The sequence below is a fragment of the Chironomus tepperi genome, unplaced genomic scaffold, assembly GCF_022539635.2.
Source record: "Chironomus tepperi strain 1889 unplaced genomic scaffold, CSIRO-AGI_Ctep_v1 contig_74, whole genome shotgun sequence".
NCBI classification, from domain to species: domain Eukaryota; kingdom Metazoa; phylum Arthropoda; class Insecta; order Diptera; family Chironomidae; genus Chironomus; species Chironomus tepperi.
The window spans coordinates 1,541,715-1,556,940 of NW_027226196.1; the positions used below are offsets into that span (position 1 = coordinate 1,541,715).

Consider the following 15,226-nt stretch of genomic DNA (forward strand, 5'->3'; position numbering starts at 1 on the left):
ATTGAAAAGAGCAATAATTTATATTGTTAAAAAAGAACTCACAAAAAAGTGAGTAAATCATCCTTCATAATCAATTAAATAAAAATTCGCAACTCAATTGCCAGTTGTGCTTGAAAGCGCATTGAAAAGTACTTGTAATATTGTGCTGATAATATCGTAAGAGCTTATTATTATTATGTGAGTGTAATTTAAAGTAATGTTGAGGATTTCACACCATGAAAGAGAGAGAGAACGGTTGCTATAGTACAGCAGTTGAGTAGTAGCATTGAAAAATGAACACAATAGAGCAGAACTGTTGAAATTGTGTGTTGCGGCACACCATGGTTGAAGGCATTTCATGTCACACTAGTGTGTCGCTACACACGGCTTGAACAACACTACAAAGGTGAACACAATGGAGTAAAACTGTCCAAACTGTGTTCTGCGGCACATCTCGTCGCACACGACACACGATTTATGTCGTTTTCGTGTCACATGAGTGTGCCACGTCACTCAGTTTGAACAACACGATAGAATAGAATTTGTGTGTCGTGGCACTTTATGTCTCGTAAACGACAAACAGTTCATGTCGTTTTCATGTTACACCACTGTGCCACGACACACAGTTTCAACAACACTGCGAATAGAAAGACGAAACACAAAAAAAGAAGCAATAATGTTTCGAAATATGCAAATGCTATTCAAACGATGTCTACATACATGACTCAATCTAAAACAAGAGACGGACAGAAAATTAACTACAATTAAAATTTCACGAGGGAATGCATCCATGTCTATCAAGTTTATTATTATTCTCTCCTTTTTAATGTTCTTTAATTATTTTTTTGACTGACCATCATGGTCCAATGAATGTGATGATGAAATGTGTTTGGAATTTTACACAACACATCAGACATTGACCAAACAGACATTTTTGGACTTCCTCATCTTATTCACAAAATTTAATTGCATGTGAAAAAATCTGTCGTATATTCATAGACTAACTTTAATGACCTTTAAATAAAATCAATTTATTTTTTTAGGTATTAAGCTCAGAACTTTTTGGAATTTATGCTTTTTTATCCAAAAAAATGTGTTCATTTTATAGATTCGAACGCTACAATGACTTTTAAATCGGTTACATAAGAGTCGACCGTAGCAAAATACACACAATTTTTATTTCGTAAATATTTCAGACTTTTTATTTTTTTTTGGTTGAACTTCAATGTTGATGGGGGGTTTTGTGAGTGATGTCATGATAGGAGGTCATACCCCAAGCACCAGAAATCCTATGAAAATTCAATTTTATCCCAGGCACCTAGAATCCTAGTAATATCTCAAGATCCCTTTAAATTCCCCCAAAACCCCAACTTTCCCTCCAAAACCTTCCCATCACATGCTCACAACCCCCACCAACCTATACCAAAGCTAGCTACACATTCCAAATCGAGGTCAAAAAAAGCTTTTAGTTAGCGAGCAAAAATTTACTGTTGCTTTATAAATCCTTCCATAGCTGTTGATTTATATTGTTTCATACAAAAGATTCTAAATATTATTCTCAGATCATGCATGGAATGGCTTCTGTAGAGCAAACAGAGCAGTAAATTTATTCTGAGTTTATTTGCGAGCATTAATTTATGTTGCAATTAAAATAAACCCTTTTTTGGAAATTGGAAAAATGGTAATGGAACTTAATAGCTTTTGAGGATGATGAAATAAAAATGCATAAAATTTTATAGCGAATCGTAAAATTTTAACGGTTAATTTTTTGAAATTTGAAACGAAAAAAGCGGTTATTATTGGTGACCGAGCTTATAAGTTACGATGTCATAATATATATGAGAATTGACATTATAGGAAGGAAGAATTTTCTCTTTATTATCACCATAAAAGACTGTCCACTATGATAATATAAAGATTTAATACCAATCCCGTTAGCAATACTATAAAATAAAAGAATTTCAGCTTTTTTTGGCTCAATTGTTGCTAAAAATTCATTCATTTTTATAGTAATGTGCTTGGAAATAATATCTGCAATGCTGATGCTTGCGAGGTCATTAAAATAAAAACGCGCAATGCAAGAATATGTGCTTGTACAGACACATTTGTAAATGCGGAGCACATGGTGGTATGGATGATGACATGCCCCGACACTACGAAATAACTGAATCATAAATTCATCAAAATACTTAAAAATAAGAAGCATGTTAAAAAAAATGCATACATTTACGTTATTTATGTCCAATAATATTAAAGACTTGCTTGTGATCATCATAAAACTTCATTTACGCGGTTAATAAAACGTCAAGGATTCAAAATTTATGACTGTGTGAAGAAATCATAACATGATAATGACGATGATGGGTTTTAAAGATGTTGCTGTTCCTCAGCATCGGAAGCAGTCATAAATCATCTCAACCAATTTTTTTTAGGTTTGCGGGGTTATTTAATAGCTACACGTGTATAACGAATTAATGCATTGTCATGAAATTCAGCTCATAACCTAGATCAACAGCGCACAACAAAGTATTAATCAACATTTAAACATCAATCAATGATAATTGTTTGCTATTGATTTCCTCAATTTCACTGCTCATATCAATCGACTGAATGAAATTTTTCAAGTTCATTGCACATGGCATAGCCTGTAAGGAAATTGCACATTTTTAATCACATCTGATGCATCTTTTTGAGTAATTTTCTATAAATATTCATATCCCTAAATGAATACACATGTGCAATTTGAATATTAAGTGATAAAAAGTAGAATTTCTTAATAAATATTTGAATTTAAATGTTTCCCTTTAATTAAATCCATTGTTTGTTCTTTTACGCAATCAGCAAATGTTATTTACTTTGTTGATTTAGTTAGCAGGAATGTGTGCTAGAAGATTTGTTATTATTATAATATATGTGCATCTTCATATGGCTGTGTTTAATAAATTTGCATTTATTTCCTGGTTTTTGAATAAATTTTCCTGTTTACAACATTTGTTTTGACTAATTCTGATATATTAATGTAAGGATCGCAATATGCTGTTCTAGTTTTGTGAGATACAGATGATGTAAGTCTAATAATTAAATTAAAGTAAATTTTCTCTGACGATTCTGAATTTTAATTCAGAAATCATCGAAACAACAACAAAAAGGGAGTGCAACTATGTATAAATTCAAATAAATCTTGACCGTTAATTAGTTCGTTAAAAGAAATGCAGCAATTAAGACTTTCTAGACATAATTAATGGCAAAATACAATGTGTAATGAGACCAAGTGTCAGCACCTTGATTCGACAGCACATTTTTCACTCTTCAATGCGATAACGTTCATACAAACAGAAGTATGCAATTATATCGAGAATTGCTGTTTTTTTTCTTTGTTTCACGTTCACAAACTAATGAATCAAACGTGACGTTCTAAATTAAATCAATTTGTCGTGCAAAATGGGTAAGCAATAAGAAGGAAAGTCACAAAATTAATCGTATCGTCTTCTCATTCGTCCGTCAGCTTATTCTGAATGAAATTAAAATCACTACAAATTATTCCGAATAATCCAATAAATTTTAAGGCTAACTAATAGTCTTGATTGTGTCAAAATGAAATAAATTTTAGACAAATAATATCATAAATTTTGGTTGGATTTCTAATAAATTTTCTTCTTTTTCTCGCTCAAACCCTTACCCAGAGTGTGGCTTTCTCAAAAACGACCGTTAATTTTTTTCAAAAAAATATATTTTGTCGTTAAAATTCAAATTTTTTTTGACCGTTATTTTTCCTTTTCTTCGTAACGTACATTTTTATTTTAAAATAAGTTGAGTTCGAATTTTTCGAAAATCTAATGTCGAAATACTCAAATTAGAGACGGCCACACTCGTTAGTATCGAGCAGAAAGGGTCAACGCTGAGAAAACGAAAACAACTAGTTCTCCTGCTTTGTGATTCTGTTTTTAGACGAAATTAATGTTTTTCAATATTTTCAATGTAAAAATCCGAGAATCTAAGATAAGAAAAAAAATATCATCATCATGAGACTTCGTAATGTAACGTGACTCACGTGTCGGCTGTTGTACACAAAAAAACAGAATAAAAAGGAACAGCAACACGACTCAAAATATTTCTCACTCGAGTGCATTTTTTTCTTTTGTTGCTGTCTTAAAATGCCTCATTTCTTACGACATTGGCCAATTTGTGCAGATGATACGATAATTTGCAGACATAAAGTCATCCTTTTAAGAAATATGAATCAGTTAATTAAAAACAAATTTTTAGTGACTTGTTAAGTGAGATGATGAAAAATTAGCTAAGTTGGACTGAAAACTATAAAAAAAATGAAAATCTCATAAAAAATTTTCCTTTCAGTTCTTCTTCTTTTCACACACTGCACAGATTTTCTTTCTTATTCCTCATTTCGTCTTTTATAATTTCATTAAAAATGAATTAAAAAACTTTTTAAATTGAAATGGAAAAAAAATAAAAGATTTTTCCAGATTGTAGGTCATTTGTGACGCATGCAAGCACGCTTTGTCTGACTGCTTGTTTGTTTGTTTCAAGATTTGTGAGAATTGAAGGGATTCTTGCCTTTACAATGTCACTAGAGAAGCTTTATTTGTGTCAGTAGTGTAATTTTTAGATTGTAGTTCAATTCTTAGTTGTTTTTTGTTCTTATTTTTAATGCTACAATTAATGATTCTGACTTGTTCTTTGATCTGAAGTTGCTTAAAGAGCTTCAATTTCGTCTTGATCAAGTGGATATTAAGAAGTTGAAGTATTCTTAACTACAGGAAAAGCGCTCACAGATTTGGAAATGGCAGGATTCGAGCTGACACAACACTTGAGTCGGGGGGATTGAAGAAGGCAAAGTCAGACTCCGAAACGGACCAAATGTCTTGTCATTGAGCGGCGACCGGGCAATGCACCGGAATATGGGTCCAAACCAACTCGTCTGAAGGATAGCAGCCCCACAATCAGACCAGGAACCAAGGTGGTTTACAACTGACCATAAACTTTCGTACCACAAAGCTTTGACAAAATCGACCAATTTTTGAGATTTGAACATCATCCTAATGTCTAAAGTAATCAATGAAACTTGAAAATGAAACTTGGAAATACCGAGATTCGAACTCGAGACCGCTACATCGAAATTCAAAATTCCAACAATCCCTAGACCTTCCCAACTACTCCACCACCTTACATAATCTAACTTCTCATTTAACAGCAAAAACTCAATCATTTTCCATCTCACTCTCCAGCCACTGCACTCAATTACAGAACCATTTTAACTGCGCTTCGAATTTATGTCCATCAAACATCCACCATTCAAAACTTCTTTCCATTCAATTTGAAATTGACGTCAAAATAAATGAAAGAAGGAAAAATAGATGGAACAAAAACTAAGTTCTCATAAAAGTTGGACGAGCTTATTTATTGTTTTTTTTTTTTTTTACAGGAATACAATTTTTTTTTTATTATGCTGCATGCTGTTTTGTAATAAATGGAACATGTGCTTTTATTCAAGACTCGATGTCCATTAAAACATTAAAAAATATAATATTTTTCTCAAGTTAAATTTAATGTAGGTCGATTCCGAAATGAAAAAGTTCGCTGGGCAGCAGCTGCCTAGTAACTTTGCAAAAAAAACGCACAAACGTGATCGCTTATGCAATCTAGTATAAATTAATATTATTTCTTTTTCTACTTACTTATAAAATCAAAAACAAAAAAAAAAAACAACACAATTGACTTCTCGTTTTACAAGCTAGTCTATGCTACTAGCTAATATCCAATTTTTCAGTCCCAATTTATGGTTTCACCTTTATTTGTACTTGATATTATATATATATTTTTTCGCTGATTATATCATAAAATCATGCATCAAAGTGATTTGTTTTTTCCTTCTTTTTCTGTCTTGTTCGAAGAAAAAATGAAATATGCTAATGGAATAAGCGCAAGAAGTGTGCAGGCATGGCATGGATGGGGGGTCATTTTGTGGATACAGTGGTGGCTGAACTGTGTGGCGTGACACACTATTTTGTTTCTTTTGTCGCACTACTGTGACATAAAAGTATACTATGTGTGTCGCAACAATGTGACATTCTAGTGTGTTATGTGTATCGCATCAGTGTGACAAACTAGTTTGTTATGTGCATCGCTCGACTGTGACACTAGTGTGTTATGTGCATCGCTCGACTGTGACACTAGTGTGCTATGTGTGTCGCTCGAGCGTGACACACTAGTGTGTCGCCAAAAATGATTAAAAATACGAAAAACTGTATGTCGTGTAAGGTTTTGATCGACGCATACCACCAACGTTGTCGCGACACCCAAGTTGCTCACCACTAGTGACTATTCTAGTATTTATAAGAATTATGACATTCAATTTGTCAGCAAGTGTTCAAAAAAGAAAAATCCAATTAAATGCTTTACGTCACTCACAAAACAACCCCGCAGCACATATTCTGGAGTTATTTATAACAGAAATAATGATCGTAAGTAGTCAACATTGTACATTAAAATGCTCTATTTAAGTCGTATGGCCAATATAGATCAACAAACACGTTTTTGTATAAGTCTCGTGGCATCTATAGAAGAAAAAAAAACTTCTTTTCCTTTCCATTTCCCATTCCTTCAATTTTTACCTTCACGTAAGTCTCTGTTTTTTTCAAGCTAATTGATTACGTACATTTTTATACATCAAAACTTCTACTAAGCTCTCTAGTGACGAATGTCGATATATGACACATTAAATGAGGGGAATTGAATAAGAGCAAAATGAAGATTCGATCACGTTTTTGTATCGTCCATATTTTTTTTTTTTTTTATTTTTTTGCATACAAATTCATCTCGTAAGTCTCGTCCTCTTGTATTATTGTTGTCGTAAACCTTATTGTTACTGTTGTTGTGATAATGTTTTGTAACACAACAAAATAAATATGTGATGCTGGTCTATTGAATATTATCTTTTGTCAATATTTTCAATAACTTTTTATTGCGCTGTTATTTGAGTGTAGAATTGGGTAAGAAAAACTACCTTTTAGTGGGTTTATTGACTGTTTTATGAACGAATGGACATTTTTTGAATTTTAAAAATCTGTTAAAAATTGAATTTTTGAAAACCGTTGGGATTTTTAATTATTGAATGATATTTAAAAATTTGAATTTTTGAAAGACTTAACAAATTTTAAATTTTTGAAAGACGTTAAAATTTGAGAATTTTTTGTATTTTTAAAAAGGTTGAATTTTAAGATTTTGTTCAAAATTCAAAAAAATCATGAAATTCTTTCAAAATTTTGAATTTTAGAAAACTGTTGCAAATTTGAATTTTTGAAAAACGTTAAAATATTTGAATTCCTAAAAGTCGTTATAAATTTAAAATTGTCAGAAACGTTAAAAACTATGAATTTTTGAAAAACTTAGAACTCAATAGCAATTTTTCATAAACTTTCAATCGGAAATTTCCATTGATTATTAAAAATTTTCCACTCATAAGCCATCAAATGCGCTCCAAACTTCCATATGTTCATAATCTCATCTAGTGAATTGACGGAACAAAAATGTTTAAAAATACATTTTTTTATTTGCTTAAACATGAAAAACACAACGAAAATTTAAAAGCTCCAGAATCATTTTTTTTTTCTATCTCATGATTGATTCTTGATTATATAAGTCATGCGGATATAAATACACAAGTCAGTATATCGGATGACTTTAATCTGAAATGCAATATGTGACACGATTCACGCACATAAAAGCAGAGACAAAATAAGAAAAAAATGATTGGGAAACTGAAATTAAAATTAGTTTGATTTTTCCTCCATCACAGTTGTAGTCATGGCCGGTCATCATCTTCATTTTCATCACATATCGACTGAATCAATGAATGTAATGAAAAAGAGTCTCGATGATGATGAGAAGAAGAAGAAGAAGCAGTAGCAAGACAAAGGAGGCATAGCAGTGGTTGGCAACCTGAGTGTCACAGACCAAAACCATACAATATTTTTGATAATTTGTATGGATTTATACAATTATTTGATAATTTGTATGGTTTTGTAAGAAAAATTAAATTATCAAGGAATTGTACGGTTTTTGCCTGTGTCAGGTGCCTGTTTTGCAACTCTTGTAGATATCCTTCGACCAAAACCTTACACGATGTACGGTTCTTGACATTTTTCATTGTGTCGCGTCACACATGTTGTCCACCACTGAGACATAGCAACATCAGATGAGATGGAAACAATGAATTAAGGATACCTTAACCTTCCAAGCGTAAACGAGGTCACTCTCTCAAATGCCTTGCCACTCTGACAGTGCTGGATGGAATATAAAAAAATGTTTTATATATTTTTCCGTACTTCCATAGCCGCTTCTATTTTCGATAACGACGGAATAAGAAAAAAAGAAATACATGAAACAAAATATATATCCGATTACGTAACGACCTTCTATATGGAGAACATTTTTGCTCATCATTTTTTATATATTTTTTCAAAAAAAAAAAAAAAAAATAAATAATAATAATAAAATAGAAATATATACAAGATTTGAATGCAGACATTCGAGAAGTGCCAGTTACGTAACCATCGAGTTCATAGTAATTTTATGTCTACACATTATTATATTTCTTGTTCCTCTTCTCAGTCTTTTGTCTTCCATAAATAGCTAAAGAATATTTTCATGTAAGTATTATCAAAAAAAAAAAAAAAATTGAGAATGAAGACAAGATGGAAAAGTAAAGCAGAACAGGCGTTATACGATTTAATTTATGTACGGTCTGCAATAAGAAGATGGGAAAAGAGATACGAAGACAGTTTAAAAGGAGCATCTCAATGACATATTAAACAATAATTTTTGGTGTTTGTGATTTAGTGTAATTTAGAGGGGAAATTGTGGATGGTGACTTACTGCTTTATATTTTTGGTGAAGTGGAGTTGTGGTCGGATTTAGAAATATGTCATATATTGGAATTTTGGAGATTTTTTTTTTGATTTTCATAGAAGTTTTCGTGATTTTTAATTGATTTTGAGTGGCTTATGTTTAACTGGCGTATTAAAACCTGTCGATTGATAGAGCAGGATCTAGACGTTCTGGATATGGAGTGTCAAAAAAGACGTATCCTGGATAACGAACCATATACAGGTTAATCGATCATTATGAACGTAAGGCCTCTGTGGCCGAGTAGTTAAGCATTCGATCTTAAATCTGAAACACTGCATTTCATGAAGGTATGTGTTCGATTCCCATCAAAAGCTGAATCTGTTTGTCATTACTAAAACTGAAAATAGATTCAGATTTGAGTGAAAGAGTCGACTCGAGGATCCAATTCAATGATTCACAGCATCCAATTCGTGATTTCCTCTAATTATGAGTATACCCAAAACTGAGAGCATGTCCCTAATTGATGCTACTCCCAGATTACCTTCAAACCCTCTAAACAGCGCTCAAAGCTAATCCTTTTCAAAACCCAATTTCAAACTGTTTTGCAAATTCCACGAAAATCGGAAGACAGATGTGAGGAACAGCAAACGATGCTCCCCTTGAAGTCATTCTCATGTGCATGATATATTTCTTTTATTCGGAATTAAATAAAAAATTTCAAGGTTTTTATTGTCTCGACTCACAAAAAAAAAAAATAATAAAAACAAGGAATGAAATATGAGGAGCAAGAAAAATTCTCATTTCTTCACACTTGTGTCATGCATGCATGTATATACACACGCTTTATTTTTCATCACAATCATTAAATTATAATTTTAGCCTTTCTACTATACACATATCTGCGTGTGCATACTAGTACTTTTTTCCATTGCTTATACTTTTAATGAATGCTCAATTGAGAGGAAATTTTCTATCTGATGATGTCTTCTAATTTTTTTCTTCTTTGTACAGTGGCTATGCCACTGAGTAGATGATGATTTTTTAATGTCTGAATGTATCAAGTGCTGTGCTATTGTTTGAAGGATGCCAAGAGGAGGGAGGGTTTGATTTATTCTGTCTTTATTTACTTTGTGAGTTTAATTTGCAATGGAACTGCGACTTAGTTCAGTACTTTGTAGGACGAGTGGAACTTTGATGTATTTTAAGAGGTTTTTTGAGGTTATGTCATGGTAAATGGCTTCTGTGGGTCGGTTTATCGTGTATTATACTCGACATACCTTGTCAAGCATCCTAGTGTTCACCTAGAACTGTAATATTGCCCAACCAACTTCACATATTACATCCCAGACATCCCCAACCAACCTCCCCCAAAATCACAAAACTCTTAAAAATCCCGCCATGAAAAAATCATCAAACATTTCGAAATATGGCATAAAAATTCACAATTGGCACACCCCAATCTATTGTTAGTCTCAACTGTCTACATACAGCAAGAAAAATACTTAAGCAATAAATAAACAAGAATCATTTTCCTATACAATTTTATTATTTATATAAATTTAAACCGTTATTTAAGCTTGCATTTAGCCTTCAGTTTTACAAACGACTGCGTTCGAGCTCGTTCACCTTCACATCAAACTCACTTCGTTGTTGTTTTATTTTTTCAAGTCTCCCGTCTACTTCTATCCTATCTTATGATGCAAACTGCTTCTTTATTATCTGTTGGTTATGGAGAACTGAATGGTATGCAGAACCGAGCTGTATACAGAACCGAGCTGTATGCAGGACCGAGTTGTATGCAGAACCGAGCTGTATGCAGAACCGAGCTGTATAGTGTGAAATGGGGTTTATTTTGGATGAGACATAGTTGGTAAGTTAGGCAATGTAGACGATAGGGCTAGAATACTTTGAGGTCCCCGTGCCCGATTATTTGACTCAGTTTGTCATTCGGGATTGGTCTCTGAATGATACCAAGAAGGACTATGGCTATTAGGTGACCCTGAACTGTCACTTTCCCTAGTAACCAAGCTAATTAAACTACAGCTGCGCATTAATGAGTCTGAAACATGATATTGTCAACAATTTCATTCCTTTTTGTTTATTTTTTTTAATTTTATGTCTTATTCTTCTTCACTGTATCTTAAATTTCAAAATATTGCTGCAACTCATCAGTCAAGCAAGACCTTCAATCATTGAAATTTATGCTAAAATTCTCCATTGTATATTTCTTTGTTTATATAACCATTTCTACATTGCAATATATGAAAAAATATTATTCAAATGAATGAATTTAAAAATTGTATGTAGGTCATAATATTTAGTACATTTGAAGTGGATGAGGAGCTTAATAAATTGTCAATTATTATAATTTGAATTTTTAATTTAATTTTCATGCTGATGCTATTTATGGAATTTTTGCTGATGCCTTTCGGAAGAATTTTTGTTGTGAATTTTTTCGAAAAAAATCAAAAATTATTTGATTGATTTAATTATGGATATTATTATGGTTGATGTTAATTGATTCGGTGATTATTATGGATTCTGGTGTGCTAAACATATTTTAAAATTTACATGGATAATGCAGCATTTACTATTGTAAATCGTTTAAAATATATCAACTGTCATTTGGATATTCAAATTATATTTGAAACTAGAATCAGTTGATTTTCCCCTTTCGTAGTTGTAGACCCCTTCATGTGAATAGTTTAGTCTGTTTTCTAACTTCAAACAATAAACATTATCATTATTTAAATCATTAACAAGATCCATAAGGAAGTTCTTTAATTATATTTATTGCTGTTGGTTCATCATCTCAATAGAAATTAATTAAAATTCGTCAAAATTGAAGATTTTGAAAATTTCAACAAATTCTAAAAATTTTCTCTCAATTCAAGGCACAAGAAGATATTTCCAAACTTCCTCCCACACTACACAATCAGATCACTGCCACAAACTAACAAAATAAAGATCCAGTTCAGTAAAACAGCAAGAAATAACTCAATAAACTTAATAACACAGGAGAAAAACTTCCAAATGATAAATTTCACAATAGCAAAGTGACCTTTGAAAAATCCTATCCGCCTTCAACTGGACTTAAATTGCTCTAACGAACAAGAACATTTCTGTTCGATATAAAGCCATCAAAAAGTAAAAATAAAGCAGTTTCTCATACATCCATTGACATTTGTTCGCCTCAATTTCCGTCTCATAGAACTGATAAGAAAATTCTCTTTACTTTTATTTTCCGTAAATACACAACGTAGAGTGTTTCAAAGGAGGAGACTAGAAATGTATTTTACAATTTCAACGATTGTCAAGTGTGGCATTGAGCGATAAAAAAATAATATTATTATTTTTATTTATTTTCCTTCCATATATCCATTTTATTATTGTCATGGACTCATATCACCGCTGGAGTGTAAAAAAAAACCGAATGTACGGAAAATTAAATTAAATTAAATGAAAATGGATGAATTGATTGACAAAAAATACTGTAATTGAAAGTGTCAATAATTATACAACATTCAGAAGCACTCAATCATTTCGTTTATTAAATTTTAAAATTATTTTTGTTCCTTTTTTTTATTAATTTACACAATCGTGCATGAGAGAGAAAATGACGCTTTTTTGGCTGCCTACCACAACAATCAACAGGGTAAGGACATTGGAAATGTTGTTTGAAGATCTTAACGGAAAATGGAAGTTTGAATTTTAACTGACATTTATAATTTGAATTGTGAAACGACGGCTTTGCCGAGTAGACGAAATGAAAGTACGAAAGAACAAGAAAATGTAAAAGAATTCATAATTTCAAATATCTAGACAAGTTTGAATTCGTAACTGACAAAAAATATTCAATAAAATCTTAATTTTGAACGAGAAATTCCTTTTTTTTTCTAACGTTTTGAGAATATTTAAATGACAAACAAGGACAAGAAATTTGAATGTTTACCGAGCAAATGAAATTTAAGTTTTTAACGGGCAAAGGAATTTCAAATTCAGAAAATTGATTTATGAGTTATTTCACAAAATGATGAAATTCAGTCCATAAAATTTAGATTAAATTGCCAGTCCTTAAACATAAATCGATTCGCATTCAGATGTCCGCACCATGACAACAAATTCACAATCAAGAAATAATGAAAGATTTCATTATAAAATACTTTTTTTATCGAAGGTTAAACGAATACTCGTGTTTCAATATTGATAATTCAACCTTTTCATTAAATTAATGAACATCACTCATATCAACGATAAAAATCATAACAAAGATTGATAACATTGTGTACAAAATTTGTAAGTTCGTCAACAATTAATCAACACTGGCTGACAACAACAACAACAACATATAAATGTAAATAAAGACTTACCATGATCTAAACTTTGATTACAGCATTTTAAAGCCTCATCAAGTAAATTCTGTTGAAGATAACGTTCAGCTTCGTCATTAAGTTCGGATGCTTTAAGATGTGGACTCCACCATTTTTCAACAAATCGTCGAATTAATATGTCCTGTTCAAATCCAATACCGATATTATCACTATCATCATTCCATTGATACATATCCACATCACTATTATTTGACATATCTACACTATTATCATTTTCATTCTCATTTTCTGATGTAATTGTTGAATTTTTAATAATTGTTGTCGATGGCATATTAATATTATTTGTGGTTATTGTTGTCGTTGATGATGATGGCAATGGTTGCTGTTGTTGATGATTATTTGACTCATGATGTTTATTATTATGTAGTATTGCGGTATTTATGATAGGAAATTTTTGTTCACACACAATACATTTTGTACGTCCAAAGCAGCATTCACGACAATATGTATGACCACATAATGAGGTGACGGGATATTTTAATACATCCTCACATACAGGACAACAAAGTGGATCAACAATATCGCATGATGATAGACTGTTGTTGTTGTTGTTGTTGTTGGTCGCATTGGTCCTTTTGTTTACAATAAATTCAATTATTGAACTAGCTAAGCACTTGAGTTTCTCTACGGGTATAATTTCACATAATTGATAACATATATGTGCATAAATATCCAATGCCTCCTTTATTCGAGCACATTTTGCCAGTGAATCACCATAACCAAAATATAATTCAGTCGATTTACGTCCTTTTTCACGCAATAGACGCTCATAAATTTCACATGATAATATATAATTGTGATTTTTAAATGCATCCTTAGCTAATTCCAATAGTGTTGCCATTTTTAATTGTCTTATCGAGACGAGGTTGAGAATGAAAATTTTTCACTAAAAAAAATTAGGAATTTTTTGCACAAATTTTTTTTTTTGAACTTCCTTTTTAAGCACTAAGTAATATTTTTCTCATAATTCGCTTGTATATAAAAAAAACGAGTGATAACGGCCACGCGTTATGTCATCAGCATATTCTCTGAATTATTTATGTAATCACAAAAAAGATTTTTTTTTTCTCTTCTCTTTTTCTCACACAAAAAACTAGTCACACATCAGAACCGGGTGAATGATTTTAAATCTCAAAAATATAATATATAACTTAATCGCGGCTCAATATCAACCTCAAATTAATTGATGATGTAATCAGCACAAATATTTATAATTCATAAATTCTATACGTATATTATTATGTAATAGCTTTTTTTTTTACTAAATTTTCAATTTTTTCTCCATAAAAAAGCTTTTTTTGTAATTTTTTTTAATTATTTTTTTCACTTTTTCACTCATCCAACATGATTTTTGGTGCCGACACTGATTCACTGATTTAATTCTTGGAAGAATAGCGAAATAATAATAAAAATAGTAGAATTACGCGGCACAAAAAGCTGATGATGATGATTCAACACAGAGAGAGGAACGAAGTAAGGATGAATAAAAAAAAAAAAACAAATTTTTATGCAATCACTCGTTCTATATTTTTTTTTTTTTCTTATTTTCCTCTGAGAAATTCCGCCGAAAAAAAATTTTTGTGTTATGAATGCGCAAATGTCCACAGGTACTATCCTTTAGCACATACAAATTTATAGTTATTCACACACTAATCTCACTCATTCCTTTTTTTATTATTATGTGGCCTTTAAGGATTATATAACGGATATACCCATATACACATTTTAGGTATCAAAATGATTATTCAATTCTTTATGAACGAAAATGAATACATAAGAATATTATGTCATTAACAAAACTTTTTTTTTTTTTTTTATTTTATTTTAAAAAAAAATCTTTTTTTTTCACTCTCTCGTTTCAATATTTTGACGTGTTTTTGCACTTTTAATACACTTTATTCTTTATAATCAGCACAATCACTTTGTATTATTTTAATTTTTTATTATTAATTTATGAAATTGTAAAATTTTCATTTAATTTTTTACTG

General features: G+C 31.2%; 1 protein-coding gene across 1 annotated transcript in view; it reads right to left on the reverse strand.

Annotated features, from left to right (window-relative positions):
- Window positions 1–15,016, reverse strand: part of LOC139101108 (LON peptidase N-terminal domain and RING finger protein 3) — a 57,137-nt gene extending 42,121 nt beyond the window's left edge. Inside the window, exon 1 of the mRNA XM_070653984.1 lies at window positions 13,218–15,016. Within this exon, the coding sequence (XP_070510085.1) occupies window positions 13,218–14,079 (862 nt within the window). The 5' untranslated portion in view covers window positions 14,080–15,016. The remainder of the gene's footprint in view (window positions 1–13,217) is intronic.
- Window positions 15,017–15,226: the final 210 nt, after the last annotated feature.